The sequence below is a fragment of the Pteropus alecto genome, unplaced genomic scaffold, assembly GCF_000325575.1.
Source record: "Pteropus alecto unplaced genomic scaffold, ASM32557v1 scaffold88, whole genome shotgun sequence".
NCBI classification, from domain to species: Eukaryota; Metazoa; Chordata; class Mammalia; order Chiroptera; family Pteropodidae; genus Pteropus; species Pteropus alecto.
This window is the reverse complement of record NW_006494611.1, coordinates 2,765,531-2,781,830: the sequence shown is the minus strand read 5'-3', so window position 1 is coordinate 2,781,830 and position 16,300 is coordinate 2,765,531. Positions and strand designations below refer to the sequence as shown.

The window sequence follows — 16,300 nt, the reverse complement described above, 5'->3', positions numbered from 1 at the left end:
GCCGCGCTGGCCTCGCGGCAGATGGCCTGGCCCTCAGCCGGGCCCCCTGGATACTCCGCCCACCCGCCCGACCGCGAGCTCTAGCTCCTGCGCTCAGGTCCCAGGCCCGCGAGAGCGTGGCAGCGGTCGCCTAGGGCTCCAGAGATGGAGGGGCAGATAGATCTCTGGATGGCCGTGTTCCTGGACTCTTTAAGGCCCAGGCTCTGGACTCAAGGGGGTCCGGCTGCTGTTCTGAGGAGGGGTGTAATGCAGGGAGTCGCTTTGGTCCCTGGAGATGGGTGGGTGGGGGGTTCTGACATAGTATCACTGGGGGAAATGATCCTGACATGGCCCTTTAGGGTCTGTTAATAAGTGTCATTGAGTCTACCAAATTAAGCTCCTCGAGGACAGAACAGGATGCAGTGCTGATTCCTTCTTATAATCTCAGTACCTAGGCGCAAAGTAGAGAAATGAATACAGAATGAGTGCAATAATGAAAATGTGTGCATTGAGACAGTCCCAAACCAGAACTAGGTATAATTGGTTCCTAACAGATCTCCTTACCCCCTATCTTTAAGTTCATTTAATAAATATTGAGTGCCTACTACGTGCAAGGCATAAAGCAAAAACAAGACAGAAAAGGCTGCTCTCAGGACCTTTGCTTATTTAGAAGAAGGTTTATAAATAACTTCAGACTGACAAATGCTATGAAAAAGATAAAATGAAGTGCTGTGATAGTAACGGGAAAGAGAAATATGGGTTGTCAGAGAAGGCCTCTTCCATTTTAGTTAAGACCTAGAACTAGTGAGGAAACAGCTATAAAGTCTGGTTTGGGGGGAGAGCATTCCAAGTTGAAGGCAGAGTCAAGTATAAAGGCTCAAGGCAGGAATAAACTTGACAAATTTGAAGAACTGAAGAAGGCTATTATGACTACAGAGAGGTTGGAAGGGTAGACTGAGACCAGCTCATATAGGTCCCTTTAGGTCACAGTAACAAATGTGGGCTTCTCCCACTCCATTCTGTATGGTTGCCAAACTAGCATTTCAGAAGTACCTCTTTCAGACACCTCTTCTGCTCAGAAACCTCCCCACATTCCCCAGTGCTTTCCAAATATTCGTAGCATGATCTCAAAGCCATCCACAGTCTAACCTCTACCTACCTTTTGTTTCATTATACCCTGGCTGAATTTTTTTTACATGATTAACAGTATTTTTATTTTTATTTTTTTTAATCCTCTTAAAGACTTTCTGAATGTTTTAAGTTAGTCATGTAACTACGGATAACTTAGCTGATTTGTCTATCCTTCATTTTCCTTGATTCCAATCATTATTTGTAATTATACAGTGCCTCATTTATTGGCAACATGTCAACTCCCTTTCTGGCTCAGCTGCCCTGTTTCTGCCTTGATCACTGCTGATCAGGTCTCACTTACTTTATTATTATTTATTATTATTTTTTAACATTTTATTTTTTAATTTTTTCCTCCTCCCCCTTGGCTGAAATTTTGACTTCAGCAAATCAACCTATTTGTTAGCCCCTGCACACAACTTGTATATTTTCATCTCATACCCTTTCCCTTAAATTTCTATCAAAGCAGTATGTGTGTATAGTCAAGCAGTACTAAGAAAGCTTGTAGTAGCAGTCCTGTCTCATTTCTCTTCTCACTCCGTTATACTTGTTTTTTTAGCTCATACTATTTTATCTTGTGAGCATCTTTTATTTTCCTTTCATGGATATACAAAAGAAATTAATAGGAATGTGAGATTTACCTGACAAGCTCATACTATTTCTTGCATTCTAGACATTGCTTATTGATTTCCAACTTTGATCCCTCTCTTCCACCTCTCCCTAACCTCTTAAAATAGTAAAATCTCACTTTTGGTTAAGTCAATATAGTACTTAGTATTGATATTTTGACTATGAATAAATGCTTTCTTTACAACTTGTTTCTCCTGTTATTAATCACTGCCTTGCTTTTTCATTTGCTTTTTTACGTAATATAGTGTACCTATCATTAAGTCGTTCCACATAATCTAATAGTTTCACAATACATATTTTTGTTCACTTAGTCAAAGGCATACTTCGAAGATGTGGGTTTGGCTCCAGACCACTGTAATAAAACAAATTTTGCAATAGAGTCACACAAATTTTTGGGTTCCTAGTGTGCAAAAAAAGTTATGTTTACACTATACTGTAGTCTATTAAGTGTGTAATAACATCTAAAAAAACAATGTACATACCTTAATTAAAAATTACTTTATTGCTAAAAAATGTTAACCATCATCTGATCTTGTTGGAAAAATAGCACCAATAGACTTGCTTGATGCAGGGTTGCCACAAACCACTTTGTAAAAAACGCAATTATCTTTAAGTGCAATGAAGTTAAACTCAATAAAATGAAATGCCTGTATATTTGATAATCCATCTATTTTCTTCTCTGGAGCACTTCAATTCTCTTGCTCTGGTCTGCACTGCTGGCTGTCTTGACCTGTGCACAGCTACTGTCCTAAGACTTCCCTATTTTAGCCTCAAAATTCCCTTTACCTCTCCTTCACGATGAATTCCCATTTCCTCATACTTTAGTAAAGCACATCTTTCAGAGGCTTCCCTTTGAAAATATGGAAAATAAAATTTTTGAAAACTTGCCAATCTGAAAATATGATTCTGAGTTAAGTGATTTACCTTCAAGAATTTTAAAAGCATCACTCCACTGTCTTCTAGCTTCCAGTGTTGCTATTAAGTGGTCAGTTTGATCTCTTAATTTTCCTGTGCCTTTGTACATGATTTTGTTTTTATTCTCTGGAAGTCTTTAGGAAGTCCTCTATTCTTGGGGTTCTGAAATTTCATGATGATATTCCTTGGTGCTCATTCACTGTGCTATGCACCTTTTCCATGTAGAAATTCAACAATATTTTCTTGAATTATTTAATAACATTACTACCTTTTTTCCTTCCTGCAACTGTTAGATATTGGACCTTCAGCATTGAGCCTTTTTCTCCTTTACCATCCATTTCCTTTTAAAGTGATTGTACCTTTTGCAGATTTTAACATTATTTCTAGCATTTCTCTTATCCAATTGGATAGGTAAAATATTCATGATGAAAATCCAAGAAGTATGTAAGAATGGATATAGTCTTCTATTTAGTTCTCTAGTCCTCCAATTCTCAGTAGAGGAAAACCATTTTTAATTTCTAAGAGTTTTCCTCCAATTATTCCTTCTTATAGCACTTTCTTCATACATTTTTCCTTTAAAATTCGAGAATTATAGCTCTCCTGAATTTTTCGAAAATTCCCTAGTTGTTTCTATTTTGTTCTGGTTTCTGCCTTCTACATTGTGTAAGTTTCCTTAAATGTTTGATGGCCCTTGGCAGTCTATCCATATTTAAGAGATATAAAAAGTTGATTAGAAACTGTCCATGTACAAGGCTTATTATTTAACGGGTTCACTGGAGGGAAATTAAGTGGGGGAAAGATGGTTTTTTTTTTTTTTTTTGTGGAGGCAAAAATGTATTTCTAGGCCTCTTTTCTGCAGTTCAGTTTGTTTTTGCCTGGGGAAATAAATTGGTGTATGCTGATATTCAGAGCTCTAATACTCATATACTCTCACTTAACCCTTCATTTTCAACTTAGCGCCTTACCCCCATCCCCACCATGGCTTGAGTTTAGAAGCTCTAATAATTTGTTTTCCCTGAGGTTCTGAAATTTCACGGGGCTATTTCATTCATTATGTTGGGCACTATGGGTTCTTTTGTCAGTTTGAAAACTCATTATCTTTGAGTTTAGGAAAACTTTGTTATTTGATAATTTCCTCCCCACTGTTTCTCTGAAGAATAAATCTCCCATTTCTTGCAGTGGAGAAGTAGGAATAACTACCCTGCAGGATTATATGAGATAGGGACCTGGGGGCTTTTTCTTATAAAGGTCTTTGTCTGATTCCCCTCCATTCCATCCCCAATTCTCAGGCCCAATCCTTCCCCACTTCTGCTGAGCCTTTTCTGGGTTCACAAGGGCACACTGGTTTGCTTCTTGTTAGTTACCACCTCAGCAGGTAGAATTGATCCCATTCTGCTCTGCTTTGTCAACTTTCATCTTTTTTCATTTTCCAAAATGTTGATATCTTTCATTCATTGTTGTCACCTAGTTTTCCTTATTATTGAGTTGTGTGCCTTTTTAAAGAATCCCTTTAGTGGTATCTGAACAGGGTTTCAGAGGGAGTAAAAAGCCCATCTGTTTAATATGCCAATTTAAATGGAAATCCCTTGTTTTTAATGTTTCCTTCTACGCTTTTCTATATTTTAGGCCATTTAAGCATCACAATTCTGTAAGCCTTTCCTAATTGCTGCAACTGGAAATAATCTCTTCCTGATAAAAAACATTCTATAGGCCACTCTGATCTCTGCCACCCATTAGGTACGAATCAGAGGTGCCCTATAGTTACTATGTCCATGACATAACCAGTATATGCTCTCTAGTACTTGATCCTGACAAAACAGAAACTGAGATTTACTGAGTAAGAAAAGTATGTAAGGCCAAATACTGGCCAGCTTGTTTTTCCTTTAGAAAGACAGTAATGCCCCTTGACACCTCTGAGTACAGTTCAGGGTCCTCTTCCTCAGCTTACTCCTTTCCACCCAACTGAAATGAAGGAAGTTAATCTACGTTAACTGTGACATGGAGGAGGGCCACCTGTTATTAGTAACATTTGCCACAGTTTAAATGTCAATAGAGTAAGGGTTTTAGGAAGGCAACAAAGAGCTCAAAAAAAAAAAAAAAAAAAAAAGAGATAGGTCATATGGTTGAGGTTAAAGGAGACAAAACGGCAGTGATAAACCACAGCTCTAGAGTCCAATAACATATCCTGGGTCTATCAATCACCAGTCATGGGACCTCTCGGAACTTTAGGCTCCTCATCTGAAAACGGGGATAAACCTACTTCAAAGGGTCGATGTAAAGGTTTTAACTAAAATAACCTATGACAAGTCTTTAGCAAAATGCCTATCATACAGTAAACATTCTCAATATTACAGAAAAGCCCATTTTGTAGGATTTCCCTCTTTTCTTAGGGTATCCATTGCTGGCTTGGGATTATATTTGCCTCTGGGGGGCAATTTCCCTTCACCGAGACACTGAATATGTGGAAGCAGAAAGAAGTCTGGATTACGAAGCTCAAATTCTTAGCTTTACTCCTCAAGAGTCATGAGACCTTGAACAAATTTCCTTATCTTTAAGATGAATAGTAGTAGCCCAGCTTCCCCGACAGGAGTATTACTGGATCAACTGGACAAAAAATAAGGGACTGGAAAGTGGTTAACAAACTTTACATATGCTTGGCATCATCACTCTCTGGCAGAAGAGTGTTCAGACGAGGATGCTCTATTGTAACAGGCTCAGACAAACCACTCCAGAACCAGAAACTGGTCCAGAGACTGGAAAAGAATCCACGCCCTCCGCAACTCATTAGCGAGGAACCACAGTACCACCTAGTGGCCATGCATACTCCTCTCCTTCTCCCCCAGACATTAAGAAAAGGCTGTCACATCAGAACTCTTTGGTCACCTACGTCAGCAAGTGATTAGTCAGAGTTGGAGAGAAACCAAACATACCCCCTCTTTCTTTTAATATTAACAAATACAAGCAGCAGAGAGGGCCAGCTGCTCTCTCCTGTTGCCCGAGGGAAAGTCAGAGCACAAAGGCCTCTGGCCTTTCTCTAACTGAAGGGCCTGCCTAGCTCCTCTTCAGGCAGAGCTTTGTTCCAGCCCAACTTCCCTCATCCCAACTCCACAGTCAGGATGCGAGGCACATGGTTGCTGGTGGTGGGAAGAATACTATAGTTCCAGCCTCTGTTCCTTTAAGTCTCAGCCAGGATGGTGGTCGCTCATTTTCTGCAATTAGCTTCTCACTTGCCCTGGCCCAGAAGCCAGGAAGGCAATCAACCACACCCACAGGAGCAGGCAGTGTGACTTCAGTCATCTTCAGATGACTCCTCTTCTGCCTCTTTTAGCCACTGGATGAACCTCTGCAGCTGTAAGGAAGCACATTCGAGAGCTACTGAGGGAGGGACACATAATCCTTTTGTTCTCCTTAGTGGATAAACAGCTTAAACCACCATAAAGCCCCAGGGACCAACCACTCTGCAGTCTAGGGCCAAGGGCCAGGGAATCAGACAACCACCATGGTGAGAAGAGGGCTTCACTCACCTGTTGGTTTTTGCGCAACTGCCGGCCCTTGTCGGCTGTATCCCTCTGGCTGTACCAGCTCAGGATTGTTTCCTCAGCCAGGATCTCCAGCTGGTAAAAAGCCATCAGTACCTGCAGAAGGCCAGCAGAGATCTCAGAGACTTTGCAGATTCAGTAAGATATAATGGATAACAGTGGAAGAGGAGGAAAGATCTTAGTACTTCTCTCTACTAGGTCCTCAGCTTCCTTCTACACACTGAGCAGCCTCCTCCAAAACAGACAAGAGTCAGCTGTTAATCCTGGTACTGGGACAGGTATAACTTCTGAAACGATTGCTGGGTAGTGCTCTGCACATTCCCAGCGTTACTTCCAAATGGCTACCTTCCTGGCCAAGCTGTACTATCCCAGCAACGAAAACAATAGTAAGGATAGACAATGCTGTTAACCCAACTAAATACTGGATTCATGTCAACCTGTTCTGTGTCTCCATGGAGGTCACCAAAGCCTGTTTCAAAGCAAATGCAGGTCTATGAGGCTTGAGGTAGTATTCACCTTGGCCATGGAGGTGCCAAGAATTTCATGTTCCAGGAAGAAATCTTCGATGGCTGCCAATGTTTCCAAATGATCAGCTGCACGCTTTATGTAGTTCCTAAAAACAGGGCTCCAGGCCTTAAGTAGCTATGGAAGAAAGGAAAAGGGAGCTAAAATATATTCCTGAGCAAGTACCTATACATAAACAGCAAAGAAAATCGATATTGATAACATGGGTCTTTCATGATATGGGAAGACGAGAGAGAGATGATACAGGCCTTGTAGAATCATGTCAGAGGAACTTGGGAGTTGCTAGCAATCAGGGTTGGGGAAAAAGGTTCCCTGGGGAAGGTGAAAGGGGGTCAGATATGCGGGCTGCCTCAAAATACTTATTCCTAGCCTAAAGGTTGATCTCATTCTGGGTCAAATCATTTATAGTCAGAGACTCTGAAATTCCAGGTCTCTTCTGGGTATACCTTTGGGGTCTGGTATGGTCTAAAACCTGAAGTCTGAAAGGCCACTCAGGACTGAACCTAACTCGACTCCTCTGGACCAGGCAAGGCTGCTCTAGAATCCAATTTGCTTCCAGAGGGGAGGAAAAAGGAACCACAAGTAACATAATATCCCACAAGGCATTCCACTCCTGATTTCTTTTAAAATCAAGCACAGCAAGGATGTGTATCTGCTTCCACCCAATCCCTTGTACTCAGCCCCAGTCTTTGCTCACAGGAAGCAGCAGGGCACAGTAGCGGTTTGGGTCGAGTGGGGAATCCATTTGTTGCAGGGGGAATTCCAAGACCACGTGGCTCAGTACCTGCATCACCTCCTTCAGGCTTATGTTATAGGCGTACCTGTGGGGAGAGAGTGGTGACATCAGGGCCTTCATTGGCCTTTTCAGCATGACTGACTATGGCAGGACATTGGGGGACAGGAAGTCAGATGGAACAACATAGAAAGGAACGATTTTGGGAAGGAAGAAGTCTATGCTGAGGCTAGAACTTAATGCTCTCTTTGCTCCATATGCTACTGGCCTTGTCCATTTGGGATGTCAAGGGAACAAGTTCCTATTTAGGGAAGAAACAGGAGAGAACCTCTACCTGCCTGCAGAAGGAAGTAAGGAGGGGCTGCTCTTACTTGAGAGAGTTGATCTCTAGGACTAGATTGTCACAAGAAATGTTCTCCTCCTTGCCTCGCTGTAGTGTTCCCAGGACTTCATTCTGAAACACTAAAATCAAAGCAAAAATAAGTTCATAGGCCAACATTACTCTAGAAGGCATTAAATTACCTAATGCTGACTTTATACCAAAACTTTCCTGGGAAGAATGTAAGTTTTTGGCCAGCTGATCCAGATAAAGAATAAACTGGAGGTTTTCCACTTTTGTCCTAGGACACTGCTCCCCTGACCACTCACCTCTGATGTCATCCATTTGTGGGGAGCCTGCCCGGCTGTCTAACTCCTCAGAATCCATACTTTGCTCACTTTCAGTTTCACTCTCTTCTTCCATGTTGATTTTGAGTCCTGAGCCCATATAAGGTGAGAAAAAAGAAAAATAAGGAAAGAGCCATTGACAGAGAGCCATTATCTGTCCTGTCTGCAGCAATAAACAAGTATTCTGATTCTGAAGAGTTCACTCTCCTTCAAAATTTTCCGATTTGGATGGGAGGTGGGGAGTGACAGAAATAAGGCCTAGCTCACCCCACAGATTCTGCCGTAGTTCTTCCTCTTCCTCCATGTTCATGTCTGCAGCTTTCCAGAGGTAGCCCTGACCTGCAACTCCGACTTCTGCCGGATTGTAACCTGGAAAGGCACTGACATTTAGCAAAAGCCCAGCAGAAGGACCAATCCCTCCAGGAGGAAACACTGTTTTTCCTATGGGGCAGAGAGACACACAGATGCCCCACACCTGCTAAGTCTCACACCTTTCAGCTTCACTTTCTCTTTTTCTTGGTCAGCCCCAGAATCATCACTGAACTGGCTATCATCCTCATCTTCCTCTGCATCTGGAGGATGTAAAGAGATCACCGAGCCTTCAGGCAGTGTGATGTCTGGGCCCACTACCACCTATGGGAGAAAAAAGGAGCGGGTGGCACATATCCATTAGTGTGTTGGGGAAAAGTAAAGTACATCCTGACAAAGAAAGTGATTTTTTTTATGAAGTCAAGTAGAAGGCAAATGAAACCACTGGATTTGGACTCTCAATTCAGGCTGGTTTATAGGTGGATATAGGCCCCTTCTGGCTCAGCATGACCATCACTCAGCTTGGGGCCTGCATGCAGTATGGAGCAGGTCTCACCTGAGAAGTGAGGACACAGTGTGGCTTCAGTGTAACTTTTTCCTTGACCTCAGCATTGTCACAAAGCAGAGATTGATGGATCTGTGCTCCAGCAGCCACTCGAACACCTTGCCACAGGTAGGCCTGGTCCAGCACCACGTTATCACCTGGCTCAGGACAGGAAGGACTCCTGGTCAATCAGGGCTCCAACTCCAGACCAGGGCAATTCCTGGAAGACACAGCTGACTGACACCAGCACAGCTCCCGTCCAGCTCAAATACTCCATCTCTCAATTAACCAGAAACACCCTCTTCCTCCTCTAAGATCGGGACTGAGGAGAGGACATTGCTCAGCTTTACCATCCTCCACCAAGTTTACAACAATTACAAACTATATACAGGACTTAAGAACCTAAAAACCTTCAAGATTTCTGGGGACCCCTTGAACTTAAGAGCCTTATTAGAATCATGTCCATAACTAAAAGTAGAACCAAAGTATACCACCTTTTCTTGTACATTTTAGAATTAAAATCTTGTTGTCCTTTTAAAGGGGCAGTTCTATTAGAAGCATCATTCCTACAACCAAAGTGAGTTACCAAGAGACTAACCAAGAAGTTATGGCAGAGTAAAAAGAACACTGGATTTAATAATCAGCACTGTCTCTTATTAGCCATGACCTCAGGCAACACAACCTCTTTGAGCTAGTTGACTTATCTATAAACTGGGGATAAATAATACCTATCTCACAAGGCTTTTGTGAGGACTAAATAAACAATGTACGCAAAAGCCTTTTGTAAGCTGTAACGCACTAAAAAGATGTTATTATTGCATGTTAATTATCCACTTGTTCCTGAATATGAATATAGGGTACCCTAAAATGTGAAGAGTCACCCAATAAGAGGCTCACAGGCCACAAATTAAAGCATTACTGTTTTTGCATCCTTGATCCCTCCTTTATTAAGGTAGCCACTCTACTTCCTTATTCTCTAGGACTATCCCTCTGTATCCTTCTCTGGAGACATGGGGCCTCCCAGGTTTCTGCTTCTAGGATGGCTGGCTTGACTTCCCCACCTGTGCTTACCAATGTGACAGCCAGGGCCAATTACACTGTTGGTGATGGAGCAATTGCTGCCAATGACAGTGCCAGAACCCAGGAGCACATTTTCTTCCAGGATGCTGCCATGGCCCAGGCTGACCTCAGACCCTCGGTAGATGTTGTGCCGGGAATGAGTGCAGTTCTGGGTCGTGCTGTCAGTGAAGTTTGCCTCTGGGGTGAGAGGATAAACCCACCGGCGGATGACATCAGCGCAGACAGCAGCATACATGTGTAGGTTGGAGACCCGAGCACCATATTCCCTAGTTGTCACGTGCATATGGATCTGGTTCCCTAGGATCTGAATGAGGACAAGGAAAGGGAGGTTACCCAAGCAAGCAAGAGAGGAAGAACACCCCCAGGTACAACATTTTTCTAATCTTCTTAAGTTTCCCCTCTGTTTTTCAATGTCACGGCCAAATGGCCTGAGACTTTTGTGTACTGCTTGCTCCCAACCCCAGCAATTTTCCTTCCTCCTAAGGCTCAATAAAACACAAAGGGGGCCAAAAGTTATCCACATGAGATGAAATCATAGCCCTTTTTAAAAGAGGCATTGGAAGCCTTTTCTTACCTCCTCATTCACTAACAGGCCTCGTACAAAGTCATCCCGGGTTTGGTAGTCAAAGTTGTCTGTAAAGAGTTGAGCCACCTGTGGGGAGAAGTTGGGTGGGGCCAAGGTTAAATACTATTCTCTGGAAGCAAAGTAAAGCCCCCAGAGACCTATCAGATCTTATCTGTGACAGCAGGACAATGGCCAGAATCCCAAAGAGGTTCCCAATATTGGAGTCAAGGTGACAGCACCTATTTGCTATAGAACAGATAAGAGAAAGAAGGAGAAGAAATAAAGCTTGGCCTTCTAAGGGGGCAATAACATACCCTCAGAGTTTGACTCTTTAATTATGCAGCCCTGGCCCCAAAGAGCTCACCTGAGGAGAGCAGATGCTGATATGACAATCTAGTAAATCATAGCGAATCTCCACTCCATCTCCACTGCCCTGGAATAAGCTCTGTGGGGAGAAGTCACAAGGCCTTTAACCCATCTCTCTTGCTGGAACCTGTCACTTTCCCACCTCAAGGAACCCAGATACCCACACACCAGAGGAAAAGAAAATCGTCGGAGGCCTTGGGTCTTCTGGAAATGGAGAATCCGGTTTGTGGCACTATCCACAGCCACTACCATGTTGTCCTCATGGCAACGAGTTGGGTGGCTGGGAGATGACTCCTTGAAGATCATTGTCATCACAGATACATTTTTTTCTAGCTTTCGCCTCAACCTATAAAGGATAGGAAGCAGAGTGCTGGAGAAAAGCAGCCTTAGGGTTCTGCTGGTCCCAAACCATTGTCCCTACCATTTTCCCACCCTGACCTGTGTTCCTCTAGGGCTCTGGTAATATTGATGTTTGAGACGACGTCCCCATACACCAGCAGGAAGTCAGAGCGCACCAAGGCCTTGGCATCAACATCACGGAGAACATCCCCCAGTGATCGATATAGCTCTGATGTAATTATTCGAACTACATTGAGGGATGTAGGATGGCACCACTTAGATTTCCTAAAGGAAGGGGATGAAGAAAATGAATAAATCAAGCATAAAGATCATGTAGCGCTTCCCTGTTTTTCTCTCCCACTCAACATTTACACTCCTTCTCTATGGGTTTTTTGGGTTCCTGCCAGCGTCCTCAACTTCAAAGAGATTTACGAACTATAATTAATGGTTTCAGCATCGTGTGTCACCAGTCTTGTTTTATGGGTTGGAGAAACATGTTATTTCCTCTCCATAGCCTGACCCCTGTCCACAAACAGGGTATACAAAGTATCCTGGGAACACACTTTTCATGACACTCTTCTCCTTCTAAATTTCAGACCAAGTTTAGCAACTGTCTAATGAAGACTGTGCTAATAACTTAATGATTACTTCCTAAGTTTCCATAAATCCTGAAATTCACTCTTTTTCAAGAAGATTTTACCAAACGTTTGTTAAGTGCATACTATGTGTTTGATACTAAGCTAGGCACTGGGAATATAAAGATGAGGAAGAGCTCAATATTTAGAGGCTCAGTGGAAAAACAAAGATGTTACTCTAATAACTTCCATATTGGAGCCATTAAATAAAAAGTAAAACCCACTAGGACCAAACTTTATAAACAAAATTCAGAAGAAACCCAATTGCTGTTCTTCTAATTTTTGTCATAGCTTCAGCTGCTTACCTCCTGATAAGTGAACAGAATACTCTTAGACCTTATGATGGAATCTAAATAGACATATTTTCCCTTATGATTTCCCCTTATTTAGTTATATCCATCCTAAGAAAATGAAAAAAATGGTGAAACACACAAAGTAAAGTTGCAGGGCCTTACAGTAAATGCTCCTTGATTTGAACAGCCTTCCAGCAACAAAAGACAAAAGTTTCCTGTACACCTGTGGCAGTCAGAAATTCTAGAGTGTAGTCAATGAGTGCCACATTGGCCAGGGGCAAGAGGACCTGGAGAGTAGGAGATGAAAAACAAAAACGAAGTTTTGAATATGTGGGGGCCCTCTGAGTACCTTTTCCCCATAACCACAATTCTCACTCTTATATCACTGTTTCCAAACACTATAGTTTTATCTTTCCAATTTAAAAGTAATCAGGTTTCTGCCTTTAACGTTCATGGCATTCTCTAAACATTAGAGTCTAGAGTGTTGCAATTTGGATGTAGTGAGCAAAGATTCTACTTCCTTAGCTCAGAACTGTCACAGACTAGGTGACCACCGCTGGCAAAGGAGAATACTGGAAATCACTCGTATCTCCAGAAACTTAAGCACCACTAAAGCATTTCCTTTCTTGATTCCTTTCTAAGAGTCAAGGGCTAGCCACTTGTGCAAAAAGAACAGCGGTTAGGCTTTTTTTGAAGGGAGAGGGGCGGGGAGTAAGAGATTTTCTGTGAACTGAATGCAGGTCCCTCTCTTTGAACCAGCGACTGCTGAGTGACCCAGCAATCCCACTACCTCAGTCCAATTCCCCAGTGTCTAAACAATACAGGGGCTGCGAGCAACCAGCCACTAAACTCATTCTGTCCTTCTTGAGACAGATGGCACTGGCTGTCATTAAAACCTGGAAGGAAAAAAGCGTGATCCAAAACAGCTGTTACTATGGGATCAGACAAGTCTGTTCTTTTTTAGGCATATGACTACCCTTCTCCTCCGATAGTTAAAAGCATTGCAGCCTCCTCTTGGGGCGATAAATCCCCGCGTGAAGGCTTCTCACAAGCACTGCTTCTGCATTTAGCCCTCTGCATGCCTTCCAAACCAGAGGTAGGCAGCACTACGGGTGCCCAAATCTTCCAGCCACTCACTTAGTCAGGCCATCACTTAGGCTTTAGACCGTTTCTTCACCTTTCTCCTAACTACATACACCTGATTTAGGGATAGAGGGTGGGCACACGTCCTCCCTCACTAGGCAGCCGAAAGGATAACTTGCTCCAGCTCCGCCACCTCTGGGCCCTCTGGCTGCTCTCGCGCACGGTGCTCACCCGAGGCTGGTCCTTGGAGATGGGAAAGAAGCGGCGGTTGAAGCTATCAGCCACCAGAACGGCTTGTAGAGGCGGTGGCGGTTCCTCCTCCGCCCCTTTGGCTCCCCCAGCGCTTCCACCGCCTCCCAGGCCGCTGCCACTGCGCTTGTTGGCCCGACTAGCGATCGCTCCAGGCAGCGCCACCACAGTGGTCGCCATCTTCTTCTCTCACGGCCACCACTTCCGCACGGAAACTGACACGGCACGCAGTAGAGGACAAAAAGGACCGAAACGCGAAGGACTTAACGAAGGGAGGGAGGGTGGAGACGAGGAGAGAAGAGTGCGCAGGCGTCTCGCCTAGGCGCCCGCCCTGTCGGAGGTCTCAGCAGTTTGGAACCAGGCGTGGAACGCGGCCGCCACGAACTTGACCCGTTGAAGCGCTGGGGGTGGGCGTCCTATGGACCGCAGACTGGATCTGCAAGGATAGTAGGCCTTCACTCGTACACGAGCAAGCTGAGATTCCTGCGGGATGGTGGGACTTGTCTCTGCGAAGGGGCAAGATCCGTTCGGGAAATGTAATCGTTCTCGCCACGAGCATGTCAAAAATTGTAGTCCTCGGTCTTTCTGGTTGCCTAACGTGACCCTGCACCAGGGGGAGCTCGTAATCGAGTCAGACATCCCCTACCCTCAAGGAACTCACAGTATACATAATCACAAAACATGGTATAGTAGGGAGAGCAATAATTCTCCTGAGCGCTGATAGTGGCCAGGGACGAAACAAGCATTATCTCATTTAATTCGTCACACGTCTCTGCGAGAACATTTTAGTTATTCGTTCAACATTTCTTGAACCCTAAGAGGGGTTAGGATTGCCCAGCTAGTAAGTGGAATAAATGGTATTGAAACCCAATCTGTGACTTCATAGTTTCACACTCTATCTGCTAAGGTATGTGGGTGATAAAAATTATTATTTCATGATATCTTCAAGTATTCATTTATTCAGCCTATCAGCATTTATTGAAACCCTACTCTGTCTTAATCAGAACGGAACTGGGGGATGGATCCAAAAAACACCATAAAGTTGAATAGGACTGGAGTTAAGCAACAGGCTTTCCAGAAGGGGCTATGAGCGCAAAGGTCCGAGGAGGCTCTAGAGGCGCAGCCCGATCTGGGGAAAGAGGGGCTAGCTGCAGGGAGTAAATCAAGCCTGTGGAAGTGCGGGCCCCTGCGACGCGGTGGAAGAGAGGCAAAGCAGCTTGGGCGTCATTTGGTAATCAAGAAGCTTTCCAGCAAAGCACAGCGCACTTCCTGCAGGAGAACTGTCTGAATTCCAGATCGGCTGATCCTGCCGAGTTTCAGCAAACTTTTCCTTCCACCCATGCCTGCCTTTCACGTCGGGATTTGGAGTTGGAAAGGCTGACGTTTCTATGTGGCGGTTGCGGTTTGACTAGTACTAAGTTCTCCTCCTTGTGGAACCAAGAGTTTGTAATTTCTTCCCTCTATTAGTTAATGATAGAGCTGAGAGAAAACCATTTCTTAAGAATTTTGGAAAATTTAGCCTGGAGAAGGAAAGGAAGAGGCATTTTAGTAAAAGTTTTCAATTGAATGAATGTACATTGTAGAGGATGGTGTTTGACGGTCTAGCAAACCCACAGACAGAAAGAGAGAGGAAAAAAAGGATGATTAAGCGGGACTAATGATTTGTCTGTGGGTGCGTGTGCAGGGAAGGGTGGGGTAGACGTGCAGATGGGAGTGGTGAGGGGAGTGGAAAGTAGGTACGTACAATTGTGGATAATTTAAAATGACTCCTGAGACCTTTGAAAGTGGTGAGTGGTAAATCCAGGCCTCATTCTGACAGGTAGCAGATTAGATAAGGTTTTAGTGGATGGGTCTCAGGGAGAATCTTTCTCTCTCAACTTGTTAATTTTTTTGTTTCAAAACTTACTTGAATCAATAAAAACAATAGCAAAAAAAGAACAAACAAAAATGGGCAAAGGACCTGAACAGACATTTTACCGAAAAAGATATACAAATGGCCAATAAGCGCATGAAAAATGCTTAACATCACTAATCATTAGGGAATTATAAATCAAAACTACAATGAGATATTACCTCATACCCAGTAAGATGGCTACTATCAAATATCAAGAAAATATCAAGTATTAGTGAGGATGTGCAGAAATTGGAACCATCATGCATCGTGGGTGGGAATATAAAATGGTTCAGGTGCTGTGGAAAACAGTATGATGATTGTTCAAAATATTAAACATAGAATTACCGCATGATCTGGCAATTCCATTTCTGAGTATACACCCAAAATAAGTGAAGGCAGGGACTCAAACCGATACTTGTACATTCATGTTCATAGCAGCATTATTTACAGCAGCTAAAACATGGAAGCAATCCAAGTGCCCACTGAAAGATGAACAGATAAGCAAAATATGGTATATACACACAATAGACTATTATCAGCCTTCAAAAGGAAGGAAATTTTAACATATGATACAACATGGATGAAACAAGGACATTACGCTAAATTAAATAAGCTACCCACAAAAAGGCAAATATTGTATAATTCCACTTATATGAGGTATCTAGAGTGGTCAGATTCATATAGAGAGACAGTGGCTGCCAGAGGCTGGGTACAGAATGTCACTGAATTGTTCCCTTAAAAATGGTTAAAATAGTAAATTTTATGTTATGTATATTTTACCACAATAAAAAAAAATTGGGGGAAAAAACTTACTGGAAAGATATTGAA

At 43.2% G+C, this 16,300-nt stretch overlaps 1 protein-coding gene across 1 annotated transcript; it reads right to left on the bottom strand.

The window, feature by feature from the left end:
• Positions 1 to 5,136: 5,136 nt before the first annotated feature.
• On the bottom strand, positions 5,137 to 13,847 carry EIF2B5 (eukaryotic translation initiation factor 2B subunit epsilon). The gene is made up of 16 exons (XM_006925770.2): positions 13,561 to 13,847; positions 12,409 to 12,533; positions 11,418 to 11,603; positions 11,148 to 11,325; positions 10,978 to 11,058; positions 10,623 to 10,700; positions 10,040 to 10,352; positions 8,981 to 9,126; positions 8,607 to 8,748; positions 8,383 to 8,484; positions 8,098 to 8,205; positions 7,821 to 7,911; positions 7,414 to 7,537; positions 6,708 to 6,833; positions 6,177 to 6,287; positions 5,137 to 6,001 (listed from the first exon to the last, which is right to left on the bottom strand). The coding sequence occupies exons 1-16, from the start codon at positions 13,756 to 13,758 to the stop codon at positions 5,942 to 5,944; spliced, it is 2,169 nt and encodes a 722-aa protein (XP_006925832.1). The 5' UTR covers positions 13,759 to 13,847; the 3' UTR covers positions 5,137 to 5,941.
• Between the last annotated feature and the right edge of the window lie 2,453 nt (positions 13,848 to 16,300).